The sequence below is a fragment of the Artibeus jamaicensis genome, unplaced genomic scaffold (assembly GCF_021234435.1).
Source record: "Artibeus jamaicensis isolate MK-2021 breed Jamaican fruit bat unplaced genomic scaffold, CSHL_Jam_final contig_1582, whole genome shotgun sequence".
Lineage (NCBI taxonomy): Eukaryota > Metazoa > Chordata > Mammalia > Chiroptera > Phyllostomidae > Artibeus > Artibeus jamaicensis.
The window spans coordinates 332,481-344,540 of record NW_026521309.1 but is presented as its reverse complement, the minus strand read 5'-3'; the positions used below and the strand labels follow the sequence as shown (position 1 = coordinate 344,540).

Below are 12,060 nucleotides of genomic sequence, written 5' to 3'. Positions count from 1 at the left end.
GGACTGCAAACACAGGCCTCACCTGGCCAGTTTCTTCAGCTCATTATTGATGTCATGATTGAAAGGCTGTTCCCTTTGGGCTCGGACTAGAAAATCCCGGGCCTTCTGATACTCAGTCATGATGAGACAGGCCTATCCGAAAACAGAATTTTAAAAGCATACTTAGGAAAGAGCATTTTTGTAGTGCCCAAGTTCAACACTACTGCCGCCTTTTCTTAGGTGTTTGTCCCCAAGTCACTGTCCACCAACTCACCTGTCCACACCGGAAGAGGGCTTTGGCATTCTTTTGGTCAATAATCAGAGCCTGCTCTCCATAGTGCAGGGCTCTAGTGGGTTGTTCCAGCTTCAAGTACGTAAAGGAGAGGTTAAGGAGAACAAGCAGCTTGGCAGCTTCCACCAGGTGCTGCTCTTCAGGGGGTGCTGAGCGCCGGCGGAGAAGCAACAAGGCCTGTGGAGAGGAAAGACAGGTGGTCAAGAGGACTGACATAATCTCATATACAGAAAACCCGAGGAATCCACACACACACATACACACACCAAAAAAACCCTTAGGCTAAAATATTAGTTCAGCAAAGTTTCAAGACACAAGATCAATATATGAGTTAGCTATATTTCTATACCAATAAACAACCCAATTTACAGTATCATCAAAAAAATAAAATAAGTAGCAATAACCTTAAAGTACAAGTCTTGTACAATGAAAAGTACAAAACACTGTTGGAAGAAATTAAAGAAGACTTAAAGAAATGGAAAGGCAACTCATCTTCATGGATCGGAAGACTTAATGTAAGATGGCAATATTCCCAATGGAACTACAGATTTATGCAATCAAACCAAAATCTCAGCAGCTTTTTTCTTTCTTTCTTTCTTTCTTTTTTTTTTTTTTTTGCAGAAATGGTCAAGCTGATCTGAAAATTCATATAAAAATTTGAGGGACCCCGAATAGCAAAACAATATTGAAAAGATAAGGTGGAAGCCTCACCTTTCAAATTTCAAATTTCAAATTGGAATTAGAAGAACATTCTAATTTCCAATTTCCAATTGAAATCAGAAGGACATTCTAATTTAAAAACTTATGACAAAGCTATAGTAACCAAGCCAGTGTGATACTAGCATAAGGACAACATACAGAACAATGGAATAGAACTGACAGTGCGGACAGAAAGTCCGGAAAAACAAACATGTACATCTATAATCAATGGATTTTTCAACAGGGTGCCAGCACCATTAGATGGAGAAAGAGTAGCCATTTCGATAAATGGTGCTGACATGACTGGATATCAAGACTTGTGAAAGAACAAAGTCGGACTCCTACCTCACACTAGGCACAAAAATGAACTCAAATGGATCACAGATCTAAACACAGAAACTATGCTGGAAGACTCTTGGAAGGAAATACAGGTGTAAATCCTTGTAGCCTTAGATCAGACAATGGTTTCTTAGACATGACACCAAAAGAATAATCAAAGAATAAATATCATCAAAGTTTTTTGATGGATATTTACCAAAATTATCCATCAAGGACTTCATCAAAATTAAAAACTTTTGTGCTTCTAAGGACACTACCCAAAAAGTGCACGAAGAGAATGAGGAGGCTGGCTGACGTTTCAGAGAAATCGCTCTCATCATAGTCACTGGTCAAAGCTGACAGCACACAATGGCTCACTGCTGTCACCATCTATGCCTGCAAATAATGTATTTTGTATTTTGAATAAAAAGACAGTTGTACACCCCTGAAAAGATAAAAAGAGTAGAACAGCCCACAGATTGGAAGAAAATATCTGCAAATCATATTTGATAAAGGCTTAGTATCCGAGATATATAAAGAACTTTTACAACTCAACAATAAAAAAGACAACCTAATTTTAAAAAATGGCCAAAGAATTGAATATATTTTCTCTGGAGAAAATATACAAATGGCCAATAAGCACATAAAAGATGTTTAACATCATCAGTCATCAGGGAAATGCAAATTGAAGTCACAGTGAGCTGCCTCTGCACACCCACTAGGAAGGCTACATTTGTGTTGGACTACAGGGTATGGGTATGGGGCTTCTTCTGGGGGTGATGCCATGTTGTGGAATTAGACAGTGGTGACAGTGGCACAGCCCTGTGATTATATTAAAGACCGATGAACTATACACTTCACAAGTGTGAATTAAACGGTATGTGAATTATATTGCAACAACAGTAAGGAAAAAAGTGATGAAGGCAAAACCTGAACAGCATCAGTGTGACCAACAAAAGGTTCCACTGGAACATGCTAGCAGAATGAAGAACTGGATAACTGTCAGCGAAGATGGCATTTTAGGTAGAAAGCCATGAGCTTTTCTTTGTCTTCCCTTTTCTCTCTAATTCCTAGTCATTCATTACACAAGTTTCTGTCTACTGCCCTCATACCTTCTACACTGATTCAGGTTTCACACCACCAACCTGGGGCTCTCACCTGAACTCTGGTCCCACACCTAAACTTGTCACCTAGACCCGGTCTCCTACGGGCCATGTTTACCTGGTGATTTCCATGAGTAATCAAAACTGAAGTTAACAAATCTCTTCTTTCCTAGTCATTCTTGTTTTAAATATTTCTCAGACCAGAAAGGTTGAAGTAATAATACTGTTTCCTTCATCACTTAAATATAAAACTTCAAATTTAAAAGTTCATTTTTTGGAAGTATAATATTTCCAGAACTTTTTCTTTATTTGTACAACTCACACCTCCTTAAACATGTTCCTGAGTCCCTGCAACAGGGTTAGTTGCAAAAGGCCTAGTACACACCCAACACGGAGCAGAGCCTCATTACGGCAGGCCTGTCCCCGCGACACTGCGGCCGGCACACACGGTGTTCAACAGCCAGCTCACTTGGCAGGAGGAGCCCTCCAGTGTTTCCCTATTCCTATGACGTAACTATTCCCACCGTGGCTGATTCAAGTTTGCAAAAATTCCTGAAAATTTTATAACGGGCTCTTGTGAGCTCCAGCACACCCTTACCTGCATACTGCTAACCACTGCCTCTTCCCCAAATATTACTTTTATCAGCCTGCTCTTCCCCAGTGGGTCCCTTCCATTCTCTTCCTCATTTATACACATCTATACACATTTAAGCATCTTCCCAAACCCGATTCCTTCTATTTCCCTATTTTTTTAAATGTAGTGTGTGTTTTAGACTGGGCATCCACCAACTGACCTAAGTAGTCTCTATTCACTTCCATTTCTTTGCTCATTCTTTTCTCTTGTCCAGAGTTAACCTCTTTCCATTTTCTGTACCATTTCATCCCTCTAGACTCAGCTAAAGTGTCATTTCTTCCAAGAAGCCAATACCAGATATTCTAGCCTATAAAAATATTCCTTTTCCCGGAAAAGCTACAATACTAGTTACCGCAACTAAATAAAACTCTTTGAGAGCAAGGGCCCTGCCCAATAATCTGTGTGTCCCACACAAGGCTGAGCAAAGATTGAAAACACAGTGGTGCTAATAAATGCTGCTGCTCTAAACAACGAGGTGATTTCTAAGAGAAACAGGTACGTGGAGCTCCTGGCTGAGTGAGGATGACTCCATACACCACCTACTCTCCTGCCCTAAGTAGCAGAAAGTCACAGTCCAACAAGAGCAAAGAACAGGAAGAGGATCAATGACAAACCCAATGTGTCCAGAATGGATGACAGTATTGTGACTGACTTGGCGGAGAGGAGCACCAATATACAAGGGGCTGGCCTGCAGTTCAGAGCCCTGAGGGCTGAGGGAACTGGAACTAGAACTAGGAATCAGAACCATCAGAGCCAGAAGTGGGGCTGGATAGTGGAGGAGACATTGACCATTCCCTCCTATTCTCTGTCCCTATGGGTCCAGATGCCCACACCTTCCCACTACCTCAGGAATCAGGAGTGTCTATTTTCTAGAGAAATGGAACCGGAGAGGCTCTCGATTCGGGGAGAGCATACAGAGCAGAGAGCGGGAAGAAGGTATGATGGTAACAGGAATATTAGAAGACAGTCTCGATAATAGCCAGTGAGACCTTCTGTCCTGTTGCCCTGTTCTGCTCTCAGGACACTGGTAGCTAAGCACTTACCCTGGGCAGGAGGCGGAGAACTGAATGTCCCCAGAGCAAGTGCGTGTACACTGGTAGGTGGGAGTGATCTATCTGATCACAGTGCAGCCTGCCCCACCAAGGACTTTGAGTTTCCAATCAGTTCTTGATGCCTCTTTCAGATCCTGATGGCCAGCCAAACATCACCAAACATTTGGGGAAAGGCTCTGTAGAAGAGGAGGCCTCCTACCTCCCAGGAGCTGTTCCCCCTTCTTCCACGGTAGAAGGATTTTTTTTTGCTGGGAACGTGTACAACCAGAATATAGGTATGTGCTAGCCTTCCTGCTATCTGGTTATGGCCTGGAGAACAGGTCCCGTAACGCATAACTCAGTACAAGTGTCACAGGTACACGCCCTCAGCCCTCTTTTCCCTCCTACTGCATAGAACTTAGAGGCCACCATCCTGGACCACAGGGCCCAGAGCCCCACCCTAGAAACAGGCAGACAGAGAGATGGAAGAGGCCTGGAAACCTGCGCACACTGCGGAGCATAGCTACTGAGAAGCCCTCCTTTCACACGAGTAAGAGTTATCTATCTTTTAGTCACTAATTATGAGTCTCCGTGACTTGCAGCCAAATCTAATGCAAATGGACACAGTCTCTAATGGAGAGAAAATCCAACAAACAGAAAAAGGATTCAGGTTTTAAGAAAAATTCAGATGCAAACAGAAAATGACAAAACAAAACTTGAAAATTACAATCCATACTCTAAAAAGAGGGGAAGATAATACATGCATGAAACAAGACCAGATGCTGGAAAACAGAAGCAAAGAGTTCTCGAAAGTTGAAGAAAAAATGGGGAATAAAGTCCAGAAAAAGCTCTCAGACAGTGGAATAAAAAGGAAAAAGATAGAAATTGGGAGGAAGAAAGTGAAAAAGGAAATCTGGAAGCTCAGTGCGGGAGGTCTGATTGTCAATTAACGAGGAGTTCTGGGAAGAGAGAAGACAGAAACGAGAGTAAATTGTCAAAGAGCTCAAGTCTCCCAGAGCTGAGGACAAATTTCCTGAGTGAAGTGATACACTGAAAGCTCAGTACAACAAATTTGAAAACACACACACACACACACACACACACACACACACACAGGCAACATCACTGTAAAATTTAAAAATAACACAGGAAAAAAGATCCTTAAATCTCTACAAGAAAAACAAATTAGTTGTGTATAAAGAAACAGGAACCAAACTGGTATCAGACGAGTCTAAAAGCTGGAACAATATTCTTCAAAATCTGAGGAATGGTGACTTGAATTCTGCCTCCTAGAATTCTGTACTCAGTATGTTACCTGTTATGTGTGAAGTATAAAGTATACGAGGTCTGTCTGGAAAAAGTCCAGCCATTTTAATATAACGAGGACAGTTCATGAAAGTTTGATGTAACCCATTAGCCAAGGAGAGTGGACTGGAATACACATGTGTAAATAGTGGTGACTTCACTGTGCTAGTCTGTGGGGGTGGTAGACACCACTGAGTGAGCATGTGTACTGTGTGGCCATCACATTCAAAATGACTAAGCAAGTAGAGCAACGAATCTACATCAAATTTTGTGTTAAGCTTGAACATTCCTCTGTGGAAACTATTTGGATGATTCAGAAGGCCACAGCTGTGAGCAAATGGTGATTGACAGCTTCATCACAACAACGTGCCCACTCATGCATTACATTTCATGGAGAGGTTGTTTGGAGAAACATCAAAATACCCAGTGACTCAGCCCCCCAACAGCCCAGAATTGGCACCCTGTGATTTCTGGCTTTTCCCAAAACTAAAATCACCCTTGAAAGGGAAAAGATTTCAGATCGTTGATGAGATTCAGGAAAATACTGGGTAGCTGATGGTGACTTGGAGAACTGTGTGAGGCCCCAAGGTGCCTACTTTGAAGGGGGCTAGGGTGTCATTGTCCTATGTACAATGTGTTTTCTATCTTGTATCTTCAATAAACGTGTCTATTTTTCATATTACATGGCTGGATACCTTCTGAACAAACCTAAGAATATTTTTAGACATGCAAAGATGTATGTGCTCCATCAAAACAAGGGAATAAACTGAGAAAAACAACAGGAAATCTTCCAGTCACGAGGCAGCCCTGGGACAGGAGCTGTGCAGGTCCCTGGGAGCTTCGGTTTGACTTGGAGTTCTAGTGGGGAAGTCCTGAGAAAAGAAGGCACTACCAGGCCGTGAGAGGCACAATCAGATGGAAAGTAGCGTTGGAAGAGGCTTTCTATTGCTGTGAGGATGTTTAGGAAGAAACAGTGATAGGTACAGAGGAAACTAGGCAAAAAAGAGGCGATTCAAGAGGCATAAGGGGGCTGTTGAACAAGTAAGCATAGTGGAGACCTTGGCTCTGCAGGTATAGTATCAAAAAACCTCAATTATATAAGACCAAATACTGATTTTTTAAAAAATTATGACAATACTGGGAAACCAGAAGTGAGAACTAAAGCCTCACCTGCTTAATTCTCATTTTGGTGAGAAATCAAAAATGTCAAAAAGGGCAATTAAAGCATGTCATTTATAAATTCAGAGTACCAGAAAAACAGCAGATATAATTAAAAAGTGACTGCTCAGGGAATCAGACCTAGGAAATAAGTGATGAAAGAAACGATCTGTTTTTATAAGAAAAAATGTTTTTCAAGTGTGCAGGCTCTCAAGAATCTTTACAAGTAGTATCCATGATACAACACAACCTAATCATGAGCCAAATCCATGCTATTCACATTTAAGAACCTGATTTTATGAGCATGCTCTCTTTTCTCTGCAGCATATTCATGTTTCCCAAATGTGGCAGATACTGTTAGCTTAGCTGGCGTCTATGCCCCTCCTTGTCACCTAATTACTTCCATTCCGTTCAAAGCAGCAGTGTACTAATTTAAAAAGTACCTTTCCCAGCTTCCTATACAGTTAAGGGTGTACATTTAACATGATCCATGAAACATAAAGGTAAGTAATGAACACACCAAACTCTCCTCCCCTCTTTTCTTTCTGCCCACATAATCATGTGATGCTACAAGATGAACGACCATCCACCATAGAGGGGGAGAAACAAGAACACATTTAATGGCAGCTGAGCAAAAAGAAGGAGCCTGGATCTCTGGTGGCTTCACAGAACTGCTTCGCAGCCTTGGACTGCCTCCCTTTTTATGTGTGGGCAATTTAAATATCTCGTTTACTTAAAGACCAGTTTTTCAAGATTCTGCTGCTTGCAGCAGAGTGCAAATCCAGGATGATTTAGGCTCAGTATGCAAATGAGATGTAAAATCAGACTACCTCTAGACTCTAAACTCTGTTTCGTTTATGTCTAGAACTTAAGGCCCAGAGGCTGGTGCACACGGTGCTCAGAGTATTCACAGAGTTGCAGAGCGCAGCAAATCCCTGCCCGTATAACCTACAGGAGAAGCCAGAGCACAGTCCAAAGCTTGGTGAGAAGGGAGTCACCTCAGAGAGTCAGATGAATCTCCACTGTCAGACAGGAAATGAAGATGGCGAAGTTTACAGAGGGGTGGAAAAATCAGTTAGTAGAGAAGTTAACACTAAGATGAGAATTTTAAAAAACTTTTTACTGACATACACACACATAAGTACAAAAGTGCATAGCTCAACGTATTTTCACAACCGAACACGCCCATGTACCAGAACTGAAATGCCAGACACAGGACACCAGGCTCCCCGCAGACGTCTTGGCCCCTCTCCCAGCTATCTAGCATGGGGAGGTTTAATGACATTTTTCTTAATGACTGTATATAAAGAATAGGGAAAGAGACCAGGTCTGTTTCTTTCAAATGGAATATTTCAGGGTCTAAACATACTTCTTAAGCATTCTTACCCGTTTATATCTCACTTTGGCATAGTAGAAACGATTTTGGCGGAAAAGGTAGTTGCCAAACTCTCGTTCAGTAGCTGCCACTTTTAGGACCTTCTGAAGTGGAAATTGATCTTGTTGCTCCTGAGGACCAAAGACAAGAACACCCAGCGAGAAAAGTGAAAGCCACAATACCACAATGCAAGTGTAGTTACACCGGTTCTGTCTTTCCGCTTCAGAGTGTGCACTTCTGTTTACTGATGTGTGTGTGCCAAGCACTGGTCTATGCACCTCTGCAGAGGTTGTCTCTGTGAATCCCAATGGAAGTCACAGCAGTTTGATGTTATCACTGTGCCCACTTTATAGCCAAGCACCAAAGGGAGAGCCCCAGTCCTCCTAGAGATGTTCACTACAGCGGCAGATTCCATGGAATTAGAAACTGATGGGACTTGTTAAGCACAAAAATCAGGACCATTTATTCAGCAGAATTTAACAGGTCTTGGTCTGCCCAGGGCCCTACCGATCTATATAGCCACACGTGCTACCTTGAGTAAATATTTCAAAATCACCCACAGAACCTGGATGGTGTGGCTCAGCTAGTTGGGCATCATCCTGCGAACCAAAAGGTTGCAGGTTCAATTCCCACTCAGGGCACATGCCTAGGTTGCAGGTTTGGTCCCCAGTTGGGGCATGTATGAGAGGCAACCAACTGATGTGTCTCTCCCTCTCCTCCTCCCTTCCCTTCTCTCTAGCATCAATTTTTTTAAAAAAGAAAAAAATCACCCATAGAGCCTCTTTTAAAACATACATATCCTGTCCTCCCTGACCCCACCCCAACCCCTGGGATTCTAAATCAGTATGCCAGAGGTGGGACCCAGGATCTGCAAGAACCTGTTTTGCACAAAGATGAAAAAAGATAAGGTCCCTCACTTGGGGTGCTGGTAACATCATTTAGCTGGGTAACATCATATACAGATATAAGCCTGAGGTGGACATCTAAAGTCACATATATAGTCAGTGTGAGAAAGAATGACAAAGAGTGCATTCTAATGAGATCAGAAGCCCTGTCTCTATGGGAAGGATGAAGTAGAAGCAACCAAGAAATGGCAACACTCGAATTAGGAGAACAGGGACTACACGTCCCACTTTGCCTGGGATTATCCCAGTTTACCCCTGATGTCCTGGTATCCTATCCAGTTAATAGTCCCTTTCACTTGAAGTGTGTTGGGTTGGACAACAAATTATACAAGCAAATGAGTTATGAGCTACCATAATGCTTGACTTGCTGGAAATCAAACTTAATGTTGAGAAGCAAATGTTCACTGCTTTGCAGAGAAAAGTAAGCAAAGGATGACTAAAAGATCAGCTGAAACTGTTGGTGTCCATAACAAATCCACAGCCTGACCTTGGCCTAGCGCAGTTACCCACATGCGAGAAAGGCCAATATGAAGAGGGGAAGTACTAGGGGAAGTACCACCACACAGGAGCCTCAGGGTGGAACTTGGGCCAGAGGACCACCAGCAGAGATGATAATTACCCAAAACAAACCCAATGCTCTTTCTGTGCAGTGTTGACATTTGTGCTCTAGAACTTACCGCTGACAAGGCACAAAATTTGTCTGATTCAGCAGAATCCAGGAAGTCAAGCAGCTCAATCTCAAACAAGACAGTGCTATTCGGGGGGATCAAGGGCGGGCAGCCCAGTGTTCCATAGGCATAGGTTGGTTTGAACAGAAACCTGGCCAGCTCTCCCCTCCGCATACTCAGAATGCCCAGCTCCATGCCCCAAAGTGTGATATCTGGAAGAAGGGGCAAAAAAATGTGGCTGAAGCTTGCCCAATATCCTGTTCCAATGCTACCAAGTTCTATTTACATCCAAATACCTCCGCGTCATATTCCAAGCCTTCTGCATCTTGTTCCCAACTCACTTTTCAGCCGTGTCTCCCGCCACCATTCCAACTCTAATTTCTCTAGGTTCTGCAGCGCTCTAGCCTCTGCATTTTGTTCGCACAGTTCTTTCTTCCTGCAGCATCCTCCTCCTCCCCCCATGCCAAGCTTCTGCCCTGATTCAATCTTACTCAAACTTGTTTGAGTGCTCATTTCAAATGCACCCTCTTCCATGCAGCCTTCCCTGATCTGCCCAGCTGGAATGAACGGTGCTGTCATTAAGTACTCCTTCAACACTGCTCATACTTCCCAGGAACTTGTTAGATTCCACCAGGACAGTTGTCTGAATGGGAGTCAATTTCCCCTGCCACACTGGCAGGGACATTCTAATCGTCTGGGCACATCCTCTCTCTTCATCATGCATTGTGCATAGTTAACATTCAACAGCTGTTCACTCAATAAACCAACAAAACACAATGCCCAATGGTTAAGTTGGGATGCAAAGATATAGCCTTGCCAGCAGGACATCTCCCAAATACCTAGTTCTCAAGGAGGGAACCGGCTGGTTTAGCAAAACCGACTCAAAGAATCTATGTCCTGGACAGCTTTTCAGCCCCTCATTAATTTCCCCGACCGACCCGGCCTTTTCCAGCTCCTAATGTGAACTTACCTTCTCCAAGCTTCATGAGCCGAGGAGTTTTCCTAAAGCAATTAGAATCAAAAGGCTTGTCCATGTGCTCCAGGTACCCAGAATATTTCACTAGGACAGAGGAAACACACAGAAAAATGGACCAACACCCTCACCTCTACAACATCACATCTCTATCACACACAAACAACAGAATTAGATGTCCTTCAACTGCCTCACACCTTGAGTGATAAGAGCAAATCTTTGCTTAACGTTTGGACGCCTGCCCTTCGGCTCTGCGCCAGGAAAACTGGCTGGTGAGCCCCGCCACGTCAAGGTGGACCTGGGGGCCCCTCACTGTCCCGTGAAAATTCAAGTTCTAACAAAGTATGTTCTACGCCACAAAAATGCTATTTTTTTTGAAAACGTAGCCTCCCCTCCCCCAAAATAAAGTGCCACGAAACCGCCATTCCCCTCGTACTGCCAGCTCCTTGAGGCCAGATGGCGCCGGGACCCCGGGCCATACCTAGCACGGACGCGTCCGGCGTCACCAGCTCGCCAGCACCCTCTCGGACGATGTCCTTCAGCACACCCCGGTCCCCGGAAATGTCCAGCATCCACCGGCTCAACCTCTGGTGAGGGGACTAGTGGGGAACAAAACGGGCTTCAAAGCCGTCCAACTGCACCCCCAGGGCAGTGCCTGATCGGCCGGGGCCCTCAACAGGCCCGGGGCGCCGACCCCTGGCCAGACTCCCCCCGGGTCGGGGCGTTCCCCACCGTGGACACATGGATGAGCCTGGCCACCCGTCCCGTGCTGGGGACTGCAGGCACTTCCCGAAGGCTGCAGCCCAGCCGCTCCTTTATACCTGGCCTTCTGCCCCAGAGCCGGGCATTCCGTTCACAGGCCGCGAGAGGTAGCTCATGGCTTCGCCCCAACTGCAGCCAACCGTCCTCAGGCCAGGGAGGGCGTGGCAGGGCACGTGACAGGCGTGCGCAGAGCACGACTGGGCACGCGGTGGTGGTGGGAAGCAAGGCGGGGCAGGTAGGGGGTGCGTGCGGAACACTGTGCAGCACGTGATGCGGACGTGTGTGTCGTGGGGCACGTGATGGGGAGGAGCGATGCTCAGCGAGCCACGTGGCTGGAGCGTCCCGGTGAGCTCCAGAAACAAGGCCCCGGAAACAGCCTCCAGCTGGAAGGGTTAGACCTCTAGCGGTAGGTTATTTCCACCCTCCTTCTGTACCATTTTTAATCACTTCAATGTAGCCACTAACTTCTTCTCCGTGCCAGGAAGACTGCTCTTATTGCAAAGTTCATCAGACACCTTTTGTCCTCAGATTCCTGGAGTCTTGTCAGCATTTGGGGAAGCTGACTTCTCTGACCATTAAACACTTTTCTCTTGGCTTCTATGCGTTTTCTTCCAGTGTCATAACAGGTTGCCACAAACCTAGCTGTTTAAAGTGACACGCATATATTCTCTCACAGTTCTGTAGAAGTCTGACATCATTGTCTCTGGGCTCAAATCAAGGCATTAGCCTGACTGGCGGCGTTGGGGGAAGAATCTGCTTCAAAGCTCATTCAAGTTCTTGGCAAATCTAGATCCTTGAAGCTCTGATGCCGAGGTCCCCATGTCCTTCCTGGCTGTCAGCGGGGAGCCACAGTTAGCT

At 44.7% G+C, this 12,060-nt stretch overlaps 1 protein-coding gene across 1 annotated transcript in view; it reads right to left on the bottom strand.

Moving 5' to 3' along the window:
- The window catches only part of FKBP6 (FKBP prolyl isomerase family member 6 (inactive)), a 34,683-nt gene extending 23,365 nt beyond the window's left edge, over positions 1-11,318 (bottom strand). Inside the window, exons 1-7 of the mRNA XM_053669583.1 lie at positions 11,262-11,318; positions 10,922-11,039; positions 10,438-10,527; positions 9,477-9,679; positions 7,906-8,025; positions 254-448; positions 23-132 (exon numbers count right to left, since the gene is read on the bottom strand). Coding sequence (XP_053525558.1) covers positions 23-132; positions 254-448; positions 7,906-8,025; positions 9,477-9,679; positions 10,438-10,527; positions 10,922-11,039; positions 11,262-11,318 — 893 coding nt within the window. The remainder of the gene's footprint in view (positions 1-22; positions 133-253; positions 449-7,905; positions 8,026-9,476; positions 9,680-10,437; positions 10,528-10,921; positions 11,040-11,261) is intronic.
- Between the last annotated feature and the right edge of the window lie 742 nt (positions 11,319-12,060).